We start from the raw sequence: 17,486 nt of genomic DNA on the forward strand, positions 1-17,486 counted from the left end.
TGTGGATGTTTCAGGGGAAGGTTCAGTCCAGCGCGTTTGCAGGCCTGAATGTCCAGTAACACCAAACCACAGCGCTTTTCTGACAGCATGCCCCCCAGTGCATGTGTTCTCCAGTGTTCCGTACCAAAATGTGCAGCCAGTTTCCTCTTCTCTGAGAACATTCTCCCATCGATCCATGCACCACTCTGTGAGACACTGGCTGGAGTTCAGACTCTTATAGCCCAACATGTAAGCACACATTGCTGCTCCATGACTCAGTTGAGAAAGGTACTCAGTCTCACCCTCCCCACCTTGTCACCCATCACAACATGCACTGCCTTGACATGCCCGGTGCTGTGAGCATGCAGATCAGACGCCACTGAGCCAAGACCCGATGCCCGGCGGATGACTGCAGACTTGCTCAAACAGTGGCTCCATGTCACCGAGGCCTTGTACGGTGCTTGTGAGGCGCAGGGCGAGGCCCCCGTTGTTCGATGTCACCCCCCGTGCAAGGTACAGGTCGCGGGGCCGCGGCTCTGGAGGAAGCAGAGTGTGCGAGGGCTCTCTCATCAGGGCCAGATAGGCCTCTGAAACAATAGAGCCATTAAGCATGTACGCACCGGGGGAGCCCTGATTGTTTTTGGCAGAACTTGTGTGAGGTAGAAGGAAGGAGAAGAAAGGGTGGGTGGGGGGGGCACTGTGTGTGTGTGTGTGTGTGTGTGTGTGTGTATGCGTGTGTGTGTGTGTGTGTGTGTGTGTATGTGTGTGTGTGTTTGCATCTGTGTGTGTGTGTGTGTGTGTGTGTGTGTGTGTGTGTGTGTGTGCGTATGTGGTGTATGCGTATGTGTGTGTGTGTGTGTATGCGTATGTGTGTGTGTGTGTGTGTGTGTGTATGTTTGCATCTGTGTGTGTGTGTGTGTGTGTGTGTGTGTATGTTTGCATCTGTGTGTGTGTGTGTGTCTGTGTGTGTGTGTGTCTGTGTGTGTGTATATGTTTGCATCTCTGTGTGTGTGTGTGTGTGTGGTTGGGGGTTTGGGGAGTAGCTGTTTCAAGGTCTTAGAGGGTGAAAGAGTGAAAGAGTATTAATCTCTTATTGAGCCTGGAGGCAAGTGCCGTGACAGTGGAAAAAGCGACGGAGAGAGTGATAGAGGCCTGGAAATATGGGAGTGGGTGGGAAGGAGGTGAAAGGGTGAGAAGACACACCGGGATAGGTGTGTGTGTGTGTGTGCGTGTGTGCGTGTGTGTGTGTGTGTGTGTGTTTGTATTGGTGTGTGTTTGAATGGAGGGCATGAGAGGGTGATGTTGGAAGAATGGAGCAGGAGGAGTTCCAAAATGTTATCGTACCTTGCACATGGGCACCTTTGCTTCCTCAATAAAAACACACAGATTCTTTGTGCTGGAAAGACTTAATAAACACTTTCACCCACCCACCTGCACACACACACACACACACACACACTTAATTCTGGTTCAACCACATTTAGTATATAAAATCCAACAAGCATAGTTGGCATGTAGTTGCATGGATTTTTAGACAACCAGTGGCGACACACCTAAACATTAGCACAGTCAACATGGGCCTGGAGCCCACATCACTCTCTCAAAGGGAAACTGCTGCTCAGCAAACAGGCACATGCACAGGCTGATGCCAACATTTGGCAACACAAGAGTTTCTAGACCTGATGCTTGTGGTCATACATCACTGCTGTCCAATTGTAGGCATAGAGATATCTATTAGTTTAGTTCTCTTGCAGACACTGCATTAGGTGGGATTGGATAAGATGCATATTAATGCATATAAAGACAAGCACTCATATTGCGTATCTAGTAAATTGATTTCTACATATGCATAGGGTTGACTTTGAACCGATATCTACTGTGAGTGGAGTGGCTATGTATTGTTGTGCATCTCATGTTACGCCTTCATAAGGTTACCATCGTCTGTTTATATCAACAGTAAAATGTAACTGGGCATCCATTTTTTCCCCCCTGTGCACAGGATGAGGTGAAGCTGCCCTCTAAGGTGTCCGTGGCCAAGTCCATGAAGGTGGCTGAGCCTGCAGAGGGAGAGGTGGGGCTGGAACTGAAATCAGTGGAGGAGGGCTTAGAGGATGGAGTCGAGAAGGCCCACATCGACCTCTCCTCCGACGAGGAGGAGGTGGAGATTGAGGAGACGGTGGAGGAGACGCGAGCGGAGCGCATCAAGCGCAGCAGCCTTCAGCGCGTCCAGAACATCAAGACGGCTTTCTCCAGGGAGAAGATGGACAAGACCAAGCAGAAGACCAAGGACAACTTGGAAAAGACCAAACAGAAGACCAAAGACAACCTGGAGAAGACCCGCATGAAGACGAGAGAGAGCCTGGAGAAGACTAAGCAGAAGACCAAGGAGAACTTAGAAAAGACCCGTCAGAAGACCAAGGAGAACCTTGAGAAGACGCGCCTCACCATCGAGAAGAAGATGGGCAAGCTGGGCACAAAAATGTCCGTCAACCCGGAACGCAAGGTCAAGATGCAGACATCCAAGGACAAGCTGAAGAAGTCCTTCACGCCTGACCACACCGTCTACGCGCGCTCCATGACGGCAGTCTACAAGGTTCCGCCGTTCACCTTCCACGTGAAGAAGATCCGCGACGGCCAGACGGAGATCCAGGGCACCGAGATGGTGGAGGTGTCCAGCAACGTGGAGGAGGCCGAGCACACGCTGGACGGCGAGGAGGATGAGGCGGAGATGGGCGAGATGCTGACCGAGGACAGCCCCGAGATGCAGGCCCTGATGGAGATGGCCGAGGACTCGGAGCTGGCACTGGTCGACCACGACCTGGACAGAGACAGTGACTAGAGTGGACGTTATGGAGGGAGGAGGGGAGGGGGAAGGGGCGGCTACTGCAGGGTGGGGAGGGTGGTGGGGAGCGTAGTGGAAAAGGGGGCATCGAGGGGTTCGCTAGGACGGGAGCCAGAAGAACAAGAAAATGGCGGGGGGTTGTGGGGTGGGGGCGCGGGGTAACAGGGAAAGATGGGAGGAGAGAAGTGCTTGTGCAGTTTGACTGACAGGTGTAGGACAGAAGATGAAATGAAAGATTTTTTTTTAAACAAGATGGGCTGGAGGGAGGGTTAGGAACATGGAAGTGCTATTTTTGCTATTTTTATTTCTCTCACTTGCATTTTCACTTTCTCTCTCTCTCAAACACACACACACACACACACACACACACACACACACACACATACAAATACGATTGTCCTAACAATCCTGACAAATGACTATAGAAAAAAGACAAATGAGCAACCTCTATGTGGTATGCAACTGTTTATTTTATAGCTCTTTATGCTTATTTACAGTTTCTTTGTTGTTTCGTGGCACAGTCAGTTTGTTTGGGGACTTTCTGATTTTTGAACACTGTAAGCTGTGTGTGTATTTGTCTTTGTTGCGTTCAGTGTTAAAGCAGTCTGATATGTGATATGTGATCAGTGAATGGCGACATTGCAGTCATTGGCTGAGGAAAATGTCAGCTGTTTAATACTCAGCCATCAAGGCGGAGGAAGAATCTAGTCGATAAAAATGAATCATTTATAGGTGATGTTAAATGAAGGTCTGAGAGATTTCCATGACGGGTCAACTTTGAACAAAAAAAAAAAACAGTTAATTCTTAAACAATGATTCCTTTGAGTTCCTTTTTGTGGATTATTTCATCGTACTATCAAATTATAATGAAAAGGAACAAAAGAGGAATAGAGATCTTTAAAATACGAAACTCGTCACTTTACTGTTTCCCAGTAACAGTAGTTTCCCCCGTCTGAAACACTCTAGTCTAGAATGTGTTCATCATAAGTAATATTTTGACGCCACCTTCTGGCTATGTGTGGTAGTTGATCTACCATCTGGGCAAAGTGGGGTGGATGTGGACCAGGATTAAAAAGACATACTAATCTACTGTAAACATACCTGTCGGGTCAGGTGGCTTGTTATAGTTTTCCCTTAACATGCAGGTATTACTCCTTTGGAACTTTTATGACATTGAGAATAGAAAACTAAAAATGTATTCAGATGTCTAGAAGAAGTTCTTAGTGATTCCCTTGTCTCTTTAGCAATAATTATGTGCTAAACTGTATGTAAGAGATACTTCACAGAAGAGGCTTAATTGCTGAATAGAGCTATCGGGCATGGAGGTATATTTTCGAAGCAAAACGGTTTCATGTAGAACCAAATTTTCTACAGGCACAATTAAAACTAGCCAGACAGCTCTAAGATAAGTGTTACTCATAAACTGATTGTGAAGTAACATGAAAACACACATGTAACTATTTTCTCATTATATCTTCAAATAGATTTTGCAGTATTATATTATTTGCAGGTTGGTGGAAAAGTGAAAGAAACAGGAGCCATAGAGTCCCCCTCTTATCCCAAATATTTCCTGTTGTGTACATTTATTGCATTGTTTATACTGTAACAATGTGAATCTCTGCTGCCATAAAGTGCTCCAATGCATTTTCATCATTATTATACTTTATTTTGCTTAAAATAGAACTCACCATGTAATAGTTAGTGGTTTAAAATGGCAACATTGTTTAAAATATGTTTACGTTTCACTTTTTTTTTTTTTTTTTGCTTGGTCATGTAGCTTTTGATGCATATGCGTTTTCTCATTTATTGACGACACACTGCCTAACCACTAATATTTTAATAAAAGCAGATTCACAACTTGTCTTTTTCAATTTCATTCATGTCAAAAAACACTGAAATATTTCACATTGAGTATGAATCCCAATAGATAGATACAGATGCAGACAGGTTGAATATATTTATTAGCCCTGTTGATACTGCGGGTCAAATCTGGTGATTGAACTCCATGGGCTGATGGCTGACATCATAAACGAGGCTATTGAATGCCATATTGCATAGGCAAGAAAAATCTGCCTCAATTCTTGTATATTATTATTCATTCTCTTTTGGTTCACAGTTAGTTCACAAAGTTTCTTGTGACACTTTTATTATACTTACTTACTTTTGTTATACTTACTCTGAGCTCACACAACATTCAGCCACAATATCAGCCAAGGCTGTAGCCATGGAGTCAACCAACTACTTTGACATTGGGGGGACCAAATGGGCATGGCTGGCTCCTGCCATTCTATTATATGTACAAAAACACAACTGGGCTTTGATATAGAAAATAAGTCCAGATATTGTGGTCAAAGTAGCAAATATTCAAAAGCTTGTTTGTGGAATATCTGCATGTGCTTTCTGGGTATGCTTTTGTGCATGCCGATTGCCATTTTCCTGGAAATGCTCTTCATAGCCTGACGAGCCAGACCCACATTACACTCACCGTTCACTCACCGTTCACAGTGCTCAGTCCGAGGGGCGGGATAATCGGTTGTCTTTCAAATTCCCTCTGCACGCAATAGGACAGCGCTATGAGTCCCATGTTTCCCACCAGCGGAGCTAGTTGGCTAGTTCAAACTTTTGCCAACTTAATAAAAGCTTAATTCGTGTCACACTTCGTCAACAGCAACATTACCTTATTTGTTTTCAAGTAGCAGGGAATTCAAGCCAAACCGTTGCAACTCTGCCATCAATCATTATGTTAAGCCCGCCTAACGAATCCATACACGATTTGATTGGCCTGATAGAAGTTTAATTTTTCGAGCTCACAAGCCAACGGAGAGTTGCTAGACTAGCCCTGGCAGCAAATTTAATTTGCTGCCGCTAGGGTGCGTCTAGATTTCTAGGCTACTGTAATCAAGTTTCTTCACTTAAATGAGATCATCTTACCTCAGCACTCTGCGCTGTCAGATATTTAACCATTTCCCAGTGTGTTTTGCACAACAGTGAATGATATTGTAGCCTAACAATTTAGGTTGTTGATATTTTAACATTTATGATTTTTTGAAGTATATTATGATTACGGCTTTGGTACACACACAGAAGTTATTAGCCTAAAATATCAGCAAGAGATAGATGGGATTTTCACGATGCCATGCATCGAATATGTATTTTTGGGCATTAAAGGGCAACAAAGCATTTCTTGGTTATGCAACCCTCTGTATCAAATATCTGGTCCCTTGCAACTCCATGACAGAAAGCTTTGATAATTAAGTCATGCTATGAACCTTTGTTTTAAATACATTCAACTAATTTGCATAGTGTTGATCTACTGTACACCAATGTTTTCAGACAGATGAGCCATCAGTCATTGCACACAGATGTTTGAAACATTACAGAAATATGTTCAGACAGGTTGTAGTTTAGTGCTCTCCAGTTGATCGAAACATCACCGATTTTTTCATGACTACAACTGAAATCTGTGACAATAGACATTGCCCCAGAGGACATCATCACTGACCTCACCTACAAAACACGGAGTGATGTCAAAATTGCAACTGAACCTTGCGCCAGGCCAGTCAGCATTTTAGGTTTTGTGGGTGTGCTCTGGGTGGTGGTGAGGTATTTAGTATCTGATGTTTTTTTTTCTTCGCTTAGCCATGAATAGACTCCACCAAAGCTACTACAACTGGCACAATGTTTGTACATTGGATGGCATTATTAATGGAAAATTAAAACTTGCACGTCTTTTTCATGAACAACAAGACAGTGTTCTGGAAGGTGAATGCTGAGGAAGAAAACAGAGAAACTAATACAGAAAATGACAACAATCCAAAACAATCCAACAATCTGACACTATTAGACACTTCAAATGTGTGAAACTATTATATGAGAAAGAACACAGAAGAACCAGATGTCAAAATCCCATTATTTATTATACACTGCATTATCTAGACAGGCAGCCAATTCAAGTCAGCCAATTAGTTGGCTATAAGCCCCTCTAGTCATCTATATAACAAATGATCATTTAATCTCTGACCATAAGGTGTGTGACTAACCTTATCATCCAAATTATTCTTTAAACATATCAAATATCCATAACATTACTCCAGGTGTATTTAACATATCTGCAACGAACAATAATAATAATAATAATAAACCCATTTTTTTTGGTGCAGACCTAGTGGTAGTTCATTATTTTTCAGTGCACGTAGATGCTCTGGACATCACAGAGACGTCTCCAGACAGGGTGTAGTTTAATGCTGTCCAGTTAATCAAAAAATCATTGAAATTTGGTGACAGCTCCCTCTGCATGAAGTCTGTGACAAGAGGAATTGTCGTCCCATGTCCCCAAAGGTAAACATCACTGACCACTCCTACAAAGCACTGTGTAAGGTCCAAATGGCCGCCATGGCTGTCTTGTTCTTGACCTAACATTGCTATGGATTCGCTCTGTATGGTTTGGCCATGGGCGATTTTTCCAACAGAAAACTTCTGTCCATTCAGCCATAAATATGAATCGCCACCACAGCTGCTCCAGCTTGCACACACAGAGTTCCACTGATTAACTAGACTGAAGGTGTTTGTGAGCCTATGTTCATTATTGACAGATAATGAAAACTTTCCTGTTTTTTCAATGAACAGCAAGAAAGCATTTTGGTAGTGATGGTTGGCAAGAGAGAACAGAGACTGCTCTTTTCGGAGATACTTGGTCTTGTACTTCATGCATAAACTCAGATGGACAAGGGGCTCCGTATAGTTTGGTATTATCTTGACATAATCCGTGTCAGTGTGCTTGGCAAAGCAAAATGTCTGATCTTGCATATCTGTCCGGAAGAAACAGCCATAATTACAAATCCTTTGGGTAATTCAGTTCAAAAAATATCTGTGAAATAATTTAAAATTTGAGCAGGAATAGAAATAAAGGTGGAGGAGTAATGAGCTAAAGATGAAGAGGTCCTATAAGCTGAAAGAATAGGGACGGTGAGTGAATTCTACTGTACATTTTGCATACAAGTTATCAATTTATTAATCTTACCTTGGCCACCATTTTTGGATAGCAGTGGGTGTGCTCCCAGTGTTCCGGGCTTCTGGGTCAAAAGCACAATATTGCCAGCCAGCAGAAGAACACTCAGTAGACCTAACACTGCTACCAGTGCTCTGAGTACACTCCGTTCACGGCCTGTATGAATATAGTATTGTACTAAAATTAGATAAAGTATATGCGCTTATTTATGTGTGTGTGTGTGTATGTGTGTGTGTGTATATGTGTGTGTGTGTTTGTGTGTGAGCTAGGGTGTTCATGGTGTGTTCATACCTGTATGTTGAGATCTGCCAGAATTTACTACCATGTAGACATTGTTGTCCTGCACTTTTGTATCCAAGATGGTCTCACCATTCTCAACTAACTCTTCATCTGTAAGGTTCTGATATTGCTCCTCTGCCCTCATTTCAACTGCTGTTGAACCAGATATCCTGAAAACGTTCAATAAAATCTAAGTTCTGTGTGTTCTGAGAGATCTTAATTGTGGTTATTTCTCTGTGACAGTCCACATGACCTAAATGTATCCATGGATCCAAAGAAGACAGATTATTTTGTCATTCCTCAGTTAATATGTAACACTCAGTCGTGTATATTTTTCAGTCATTCACTCACCTTTGGACAATCAGAAGCACCAAAGCAGTCGACGCTGAACTACATGACCCTGAACAGAATGATGAAAGCCAATGTTGGCACATTCCCATTACTAAATGTATTTTACCCTCTAAAAGAGCCTGTACACAAACATCAAAAGCAAACACTGCATACTATTCATTAACAAAACATCACATCAGTTAATCATTGTAATAAATTGTTATGAGCTAACAAGCAACACACATGACCAATATATATATAGCAGAGCAGTCGGCTCTGATGTCATGTGTGTTGTACCACCACCTTGTGGCTATATCTGGTATTGATCCTCAATGGATGTGGATGAGGATGTTGGTGGAGTAAATTGGCATTAGGGTGATTACTGGTAGGCTATACGGTAACATTTCACGTTCAGATGATTTACTTACTCTTATTTTCTTCTAAATTGAGTCATATATGTATAATTAATATTTGATTAATCTTTTATACAAAAAGTAAGCTATAGGCTAGGCACAGTTCTTTTTAACTTCATTAAGAAGGCTACCTCTTATTGCCAGTTTCATGTCAAACCATGAAACATTAAGCAGCTACCTCTTATTGCCAGTTTCATGTCAAACCATGAAACATTAAGCAGCGTACAGTCAACTACTACAAAAACCTCTTAGTGAGATTGTTGGTCTTGAATCTCTGAAGAAATGCTCATGAACCTCAGACTAGTACCTGCAGTATCCCGACATTACCACAAGGAAATGGGCGTATGCTAAATTGGAAGCTTTTCCATGTCAATGACAGTTTTTATAAATCTGAACTTTGGCATGGATTTGTGAGTGCGCACACACTAAAATGAAATTTGTGCATACATACGTTTTATAAATGAGGCCCCAGAGGGCAATACCTTCTCAATGCCTCCCTGTTGAGGGTAAGGGTAAAACACTTCCTTTCTTAAGATCAAATTCAAATGACATGGTTCTGTTCCTTGAGTCAAAATATTACTAATGTAACTTAACACATTGGTTGACTGTACAGCACCACAATTTGCATAAGTGTTACAAAAAGAGACAGATAAAACTTCTGTGTCGAAAATATAAACATGTCTCAGATGCATAAGCATGGAGTTCAGTTACACTGAAAAAGCTTGAACACACTTTGCTAAGGAGAGAGGAGAACCCTTTCTGCCCCTCACACTTCCACACTTTCACTAGACTAAAAGTACACAATACTTTAAAACACAGCTTTATTTATGTTTCTCTATGTCACATATAGGCAGACAGACAAACAGCTGATTGAATCGTCTACATCTCTAAATGCTGTCCTATCTAACCACGATGGATTTTTAACAATAAAGCACAGCTTGTGATTTGCATTGCATTCATTCAACAAAGAAACAAATGAACCTGTATCAATGACATCCAAAAGCAAACTCACCAGTAAAGATGTATTACAACTGTGAAGCAACCCAATTTGTATTAACACTTTAATTCATAAATATAATACTTCAATTGTACAAATTGTACAAATATCATTAAGTTATTGATGTTAACAGAAAGCAAGCACCCTTTTACATCCAACATTAGATAAACCTCATAACATTTATTTGCTATCATTTGCTATCCTTTGTCAAGGACAGAGACAGAACATAACCCAAAGACAGAACATAAATTGCCAACCATGCAAAACAAATACAAAAAAGCTCAATCGAGGGAAAATGTTCATACATTGCTGAAATTTACAAGAAAGTCAGCGCATGACACAATCACTTACATTTTGCGATTTGCACTCAAGGTTAAACAGGCTGGGTGTGGGAATCAAATAAAAAAAGCATAATGGAAATGAGCTTTATAGCTGGGATGGATTTCATGACACCAGGGTAGAAGCACAAAACATGTGGAGTGGAAGTCTTGAGCAGAAAGTAGAAATGGGTCTAGCGGATTGGTGCCTTGAGCGCAGCGTCAATTTCCTCCTCGGGCTGGAGGGTGTGCCACTGGGCAATCGGGCGCCTAGGATTGGCCAGCATATCTGACCAATGGCGCAGGCCCACACCTGTGGCACCATAGCCGATGAAAATTTTACCAATGGCATCGTTGCTGCCAAGCTTGTCATAATCGTACACTGTGACGATAAGCTGAACTTTCTGAATGGGAGAAAAAACATATATATTTTTAATGAAATCATCCGAAAACACTCACTGGGTACATGCACTTTTTCCATTTTATTCATGAATATATCGTACAGGTTCACATGTGTGAAAACGGCAAATAAGGGAAGTTTACCTGTATTTGTGCAAAGGGAATCTCAAAGCTGAAGCTTTCGTTAAAATATGGATTTAGCGTGTTCTTCTTCACTGTTGTCTTCTTCTTCTTCAGTCGTTTGCCATTGTGCTGCAGCACGATTTTCACAAAAGGATCTGGGGAAGGCAGGGATCACAACGGTCATGAAGCTAGTAAACAATGAAGCTAGAAAAGCATTCTGGTACACTGCACAGTTAATGTATAGCATTATTCTTCTGTAATCATGCCACCACTTTGCGTGCACTTTAAACACATTTATACAGAGATTCATAGCAAGAGCCATATGTTTAACTGTTTACCGTAATTTCCCAACTATTAGCTGCGTCTTATACATTGATTTTGCAAAATTTGTTCAGTTATGAGGTTAATACACAGGGGCAGTTAATATGGTATTGTTTCTTTTGACTTGCATAAAACACTGTCCTGCAGCTTATACATAATGCCGCTAATACACAGGAAATTACTGTAATGGACTAAATTGAAGAAGAGAAAGGATAATGAAACTTGAAATAAACATTACCAGATAATCCACCAACATCCATCTTCTTGAGATTTTTGGCTTCCATAATGCAGACAGTGAGTTTGCCCGCTGTAGGGACGTAGCGCAGAGAAATGCAGATGTCACCCAGCTTCTCTTGCTGGAGGAGGAAGAGGAGGAGGAGGAGGAGGAGGAGGAGGAGGAAAGACAAAAGGGTATATAACGGTCACATCACACATCATAGGCTCAGAGAGGAAACAAGAATGATGATCTGATGAGATGGAGGTCAGAGCAGCACAGACCTCCTCTTTCTCTCCGTTCTCCAGGTCCCTCCATTCATGAAGAGGCTGGGCCATATCTATGCTGTTCATGGGGATCGCAATCTGACCGATCACATCGTGTTTCCCGAAGCGGTCGAAATCAAACACCTGGAGCACCAGAGTCTTCCCTCCAAGTTCAGCATATGGAATCTATAGTGTGGAGTGAGGAATATGTTAGATCTGGTTAGGGCATTTGAGTGATAACCATAACAAACATTGCTAGCAATCATGGGATTATTGCTGTATACTTAATGTACCCTTCAATGTGAATAGTGAATACCAAAACACAGTATACTGTAAATATACATGGCACATTCCTTCAGAAAATGATGGAGAAATGCACATTGCATTTGGTATTTTTGAACACATCCAGGGATACCTTCACTGCTGTCAGTCAGAGAATGACAGACAAACTACTGAGGGGGAGGAGCACAGACGTCTGGGAGCTCAGGGCGTTACACATGTAGACACATCATCAACATCCTGGAACACGAGGACAAGCACTACAGACAGACAAAGACAGGGAGAGAAAACAGCAGACGTGGACATGCCTCTAAACTTCTAAACACACATCTACAGCAGCTACATTCAGACTACTGCAGAAGGATCAGCTCTCACACTGATAGTAGTCAGATACACACACACACACACACACACACACACACACACACACACACACACACACACACAGACACACACAGACACACACACACACACCACTACACAAACATGTGCGCAAAAACTACTGCTTTGCAACCTTGAAAACGAATGTCTCGTTGAAAACAGGACACAGGTTTTTGCGTTGCACTTTGGTCTCAAACTTCTTCTTTTTGTCGGGTAGGAGGTACACTTTAACGTAGGGGTCCGATGTGCCACCAATGTCCATAGCTGGCAGATCCTGAGCCTGCAGAACTCCTACAGTGAGCTGTGGATACACAATAAGCACAGCATTAAATATGTATAAATAAAGCATAAACACATAGCTTTCTTCAAGTTGCTACAAAAACTATTTGTGTTTGATCACAAAGAACTAAAATACTGGATGGATTAATTAATCAATGGATACATTAATAGACATCAATTGACATTATAGCGACTTTGGTCAAAATCACTTCAGTTGTCTTGAGCCATACCTGGCCATCCGTGAAGTTGTAGTCCAAAGTGAACTCCAGCTTTCCCAAATTTTCCTTCTCCTCCTCTTCTCCCTCTTTTTTCTCTCCCTCCTCCTGCAGAGTAGATCAAAGAGTTGTGAAATACTCGTCATTCACATTTATTCATTTAGCAGACACGTTTATCCAAAGTGACTTACAGCAATATAATTACATTTAAGCAATTAACATTTAAGTATTTTAACATTTAATCTACAGAGCTACAGCCACAGCAATAGAATTACATTAACATTTAAGCATTTTAACATTTAATCTACAGAGCTACAGCCAAAACAATAGAATTACATTAACATTTAAGCATTTCAACATTTAATCTACAGAGCTACTGTACATCTATATTCATCATGACCAACACCACATCCCCTCATCCATCTTCATCATTACCGTACCTTCTGCTCTCCTCCCCCCTCTCCTTGATCACCTCCCTTCCTTCTGCGGCCTCCTCCTTTCCTCTCCCGGACTTTCTTTGACTTCTTCTGTCCAGAGCACTTCTTGAAGATGCAGAATGCGAAGCACCCGGCCAGAGTCAGGACCACCACCACAATGGCTCCCACAGCCCACATGGGCACTGCAGCCGAGGCAAGCAAAGGTTACAAGCGTCCACACCAAACTGTCCAATTCAATGCCATCTCTCATGTGGAGCAGAGAACTGCCCTTGAGATTTGAATCAGGACCGTAAAAAAATGGGGGTGGTCAATTTTTTTTGACATGACACAAAAATGGGTGTTCATAATCCTACAAGAGCTTTAACTGATTTATCAGTTAAAAGGGCTAATTTTGTGTTTTTTCCTGTGTGATCGTATTGCTATAGGTTCATGTTTGTACTGTACATGTGTGTATGATTTTGTGTATAGAAACGACATGACAAAAATACATTCATTATACATGCTTATGCAACCATAAGTATTGTATGTGTATGGCTGCATTAAAGGTATATTTGGAAATGATTAATTTATGTCAACAGAAAATAATATTTTTAAACTTAAAGCTGCAGTTGGCAAGTCTGACCGATTGAGGGGACTTAGCCAAAATTTTGAATGTTTACAACTCTCATGCCCCTCCCCCACTACCACCGAGCACCCTCTCATTGAGTTTGTGCTTGTCAGTGTGCACCAGACTGTGATTGACAGTCCGATCTCACACAGCCCTGCTCTGATTGGACCAGAAGAACCGGGAGCTGTGGATTTTTGCAAAACAAATAACAGGCTCTAGGTGGAGGTAGAAGTGCAGGTTTTTTTCTAAAACCGGCTGATTTATGTTGTTCTGTCGGAGCATAGTTTCGGTTTCAGTGAATATGATCAAATAAATCTTGCCAACTGCAGCTTTAAGCATTTATATAGCCACATATGTAAGTGTGAAATGTGATGGCAGAAACTATACAGGTTCCACTACCTAGTAACAGGAAGAAGACAAGACTAAAACAAGACTTAAAATAAACTGCTGCTAAGGAATATAGTGTTGCTATGTACTGAGAAAGAGTAACACTACTGTATAGGTTGACTTATCTACCTGGCAACACATTTGACTTGAAACTCTACAGTCTCAACACATGGATAACAGAGGAGAGCTACTGTACTAGGGAGAAGAATGGCTAACTACCAAAAAACAAGGATAGCAAATAGACAAAAACTTACTTCTGCTGTGTTCTGTTAAAATACATTAAAAAATGGTAGTGATGTTGAGGTGAGATTTGTTTATGAATAATATGAAATAACACCTGAGTACAGTAATACCTCTTGAGTGCTCTGTATTAATAATGTAACTCTCTCTCCCTCTCCCCCCCTCTCTCTCATTCACACACACACACACACACACACACACACACACACACACACACACACACACACATTGTTGTGATTTTAAAGGCTGTGTAGTAAATGCTTGAGATGGTTAAGAGGATTTAGATTCAGTAAAGCTTCAAGGGTTACTGAAAAGGTTATCACGGGAAATGATGAGCATCTACCGACTGATCAACTGTCACTCTCTTATTCACTGAAACGTTAAGCAATAGAAATGAATATAAAACACAAATTAATTAATATATTTAACAAATGTTTACCAATGCCAAATCACCTATAGTCATTTGTTTTTATGTAAATCAGTAGGCCTGTGGGTGGGATGGGAATTTTGAGTAAGTTACAGTATGGAGGTGGCATACTCACTTGGTAGGTGGCCAACCTCATTCATGAACTTCGACTTCATGTGATCATAATTGTGGTGTGGAGACAGATGTGGGGGAGGGGGAGGGTGCCGTGGTTCCTCCTCCGGTTCCACGGGTTCTGCCGCCCTCCTGCTGCGCTGCCCCACGCTGACAATCCTCATCCTGGCTACACAGAGGAACATGTAGGAACATGTGGTGAATCTCAGGGAAACAAGGTCAAAATGAGGCAAATCTGACCCTATAGTCAACCAGCATTAGTTATGATGCAATCTCGTAGTGGTTCATTTGTCTGTTATTTGTGATGTGTTTTTAAGCACAACACTTCTGCCATTTTACTACATTAGGTTGCATGAAATAGATGTGCCATTTAGTGAGTCTGGGCATAAAAGAGATGCATGTTGTCCATTTATTTGTATAGCTTTCATGTGTTTGTGTGTGTGTGTATGTGTGTGTGTGCGCGCGCGTTTGTGTAGTAATATATCTCAGGGAAGCCCTGACTGACCCTAATCCTTTCATTACATTCCATCTCTCCCTCTCTCTCTCTTTCTCACTCTCTCTCTCTCTCTCTCCCTCTCTCTAGCATACACACACACTCACACTCACTCACAGACTGCAAACATATCCTCCTTCAGCTGCTGAAGCATAACAAGATTAGGAGCAAAATTAATCCACACCCAGACCCTAAGTAAATATGGGAAGCCGCACCTCTTCAAGACCACAAACTCAACTTGCTATCCAACTCTGAACCATCCTCTGCCCCCTCCCCCCTCCCAAACCCCTTTCAGTGCAGAATGATGCACAGCTGTGTGGACTTGATGGGATTGGGGAAAAAAACATAGCTTGTGCCCAGTGGGTTAGTGGATGTTTACATCGTTCTGTGTATGGATTACATAAGATTTCACCATGCACCTGGTTTCGATGGCAGTCACGGTCTCCGTGGCCATCAAAAACGTGCCTTGACAATGTTGCAACAACCATGTTCTGGTCTGTTTGACGTGCAATTTGTGTAAGGTATAATGGTTCTATTATGTGAAAGGTGGTGTATGGTACGGCAAGAATGTATGGTTTTATATCGTTTTTTCTAAAGCAGATCTGCTTTATATCAATTATGAAACGGTTCTAAATGCCTGTCTAAATTAATAAATGACGGTCACATAGGCTATTTACGGTGATTATCATATGAAATGGTTATATCGTTAATTATTAGCCTAAATGCAATTGCAACATTTTCTTCAATTAAATAGAAAAACATTGATCTTTGAAGTCATTCACTCATCTGCACTTCAATTGCTGTCAACTCGTTGCACGAAGAAGCGAAACTTGAACGGGGCAATTGAATAGACCATGAATTGCAAATGTTTATTATTATTATTATTATTATTATTATTATTAAAGAAAGTCTGAGATGCGCGCGCATTAACTGACTGCAACAGGTTAGACTTGGCCAACAAATGCTGATATGGCAACCGTTTTTCCATTAATGCACGGGCTCAAACTGTAACATTATAGGCTATTCATCACTCATTTATGTACGACCTTTCTGAAAAAGTGGTAAGCACCTTACCCGTAGGCTCTTCCCCCCTTCCTCAGCGCGCTATTGATTACCGGCTAGCGAGTAACCAACTGTTGCACTGCAGAGTGCGCACCTACACAGACTGACGTCTTAATGTCACTGCAACATTCACTCCTTCACCTTTCTTCCTGTCAACATTCCGATGGCTGTCATCCTACGAATCCCCTCCCCATCTCTTTAAGCTAAAGCGCTGTCAAATCACTAAATCGGAGCTTGGCTGTAATCTCCCTCGCCCCCACCCCCCGCATCTGCTGCCGGTCACATATTTCAATAAATATAGATTTCAAACAAACAATAGAATGCAGTTTTACTCACGTGTTGTTTGGGCTTGAGATCGATAAAAGTGTATCTAAAGCACTTTTGAAATTGTTGATGAATCTCATTCGTCGTGGTTCATTAGCTTACACACGGGCGCTTCCAGCCATGGTCCTCTTTAACTGTCAAGCCACAAATTGAAGTGCATCGGTTGCTTCCCACCGCCCGCTAATCCCTGCGACATAAAGCAGTCCCCATCGTTATTCAGCCATCTGTGAGAAAAAGCACGTCTCAACAGCCCCTTATAATCTATCAGACCACCAGTGGGCTAAACAGGGTGATCTGTGATCTCAGGTTTTCTTGCAATTTTGTTTTCGTCATAAATAATCCACATAATGTACAGTAGCCTATTGGAGTATAATTTGCACCAGACAGTTGTCACCATGCAGGCACATTTGGAAATCTCCAGCGTTATAAGAGTGTTGCAATTTGCTCCAAGTTATAGCCTACGTTTTTAAAGTCTTTGGCATAACGTCAAATTCTGTGTAATAACGCAACTGTAAATACTGTGCTGGGCTCTATACATGCAGCACTGGAGCTTTACTCATTAGCTAAGTGATTTTGCTAAGCACTCAACCAGCTTGAAATTGATGAGCTGGGGGTTAAGGACAGGACGTAACGTTATAAGAAACGTGTAGCCTATTCTTACTGAAGTAGCCACCTTTACCTTTCATTAGAAGTTGACAGAACATTTGCTATTAGCAGCCTCATTTATTTAGGCAGTTTGTCTTTTGCAAAAAGTTT

The 17,486-nt window shown here is 41.8% G+C and overlaps 2 protein-coding genes across 2 annotated transcripts in view; one reads left to right on the plus strand and one right to left on the minus strand.

Annotated features, from left to right (window-relative positions):
* cavin1b (caveolae associated protein 1b) overlaps positions 1–4,682 on the plus strand; it is a 23,332-nt gene extending 18,650 nt beyond the window's left edge. The window contains exon 2 of the mRNA XM_076298171.1: positions 1,979–4,682. Coding sequence (XP_076154286.1) covers positions 1,979–2,818 — 840 coding nt within the window. The 3' untranslated portion in view covers positions 2,819–4,682. The remainder of the gene's footprint in view (positions 1–1,978) is intronic.
* Positions 4,683–9,737: 5,055 nt separating this feature from the next.
* On the minus strand, positions 9,738–16,498 carry syt5b (synaptotagmin Vb). The gene is made up of 9 exons (XM_076298954.1): positions 16,419–16,498; positions 14,856–15,020; positions 13,083–13,261; positions 12,658–12,750; positions 12,282–12,449; positions 11,507–11,674; positions 11,247–11,364; positions 10,709–10,842; positions 9,738–10,569 (listed from the first exon to the last, which is right to left on the minus strand). Exons 2-9 carry the CDS (start codon positions 15,013–15,015, stop codon positions 10,360–10,362), a joined length of 1,230 nt encoding a protein of 409 aa, XP_076155069.1. The 5' UTR covers positions 15,016–15,020; positions 16,419–16,498; the 3' UTR covers positions 9,738–10,359.
* Positions 16,499–17,486: the final 988 nt, after the last annotated feature.

This window comes from Alosa pseudoharengus, unplaced genomic scaffold (genome assembly GCF_046254945.1).
Source record: "Alosa pseudoharengus isolate Yale_2024_CS ecotype anadromous, Long Island Sound unplaced genomic scaffold, YU_APseudo_1.1 YU_APseudo_1.1_scf_21, whole genome shotgun sequence".
NCBI classification, from domain to species: domain Eukaryota; kingdom Metazoa; phylum Chordata; class Actinopteri; order Clupeiformes; family Clupeidae; genus Alosa; species Alosa pseudoharengus.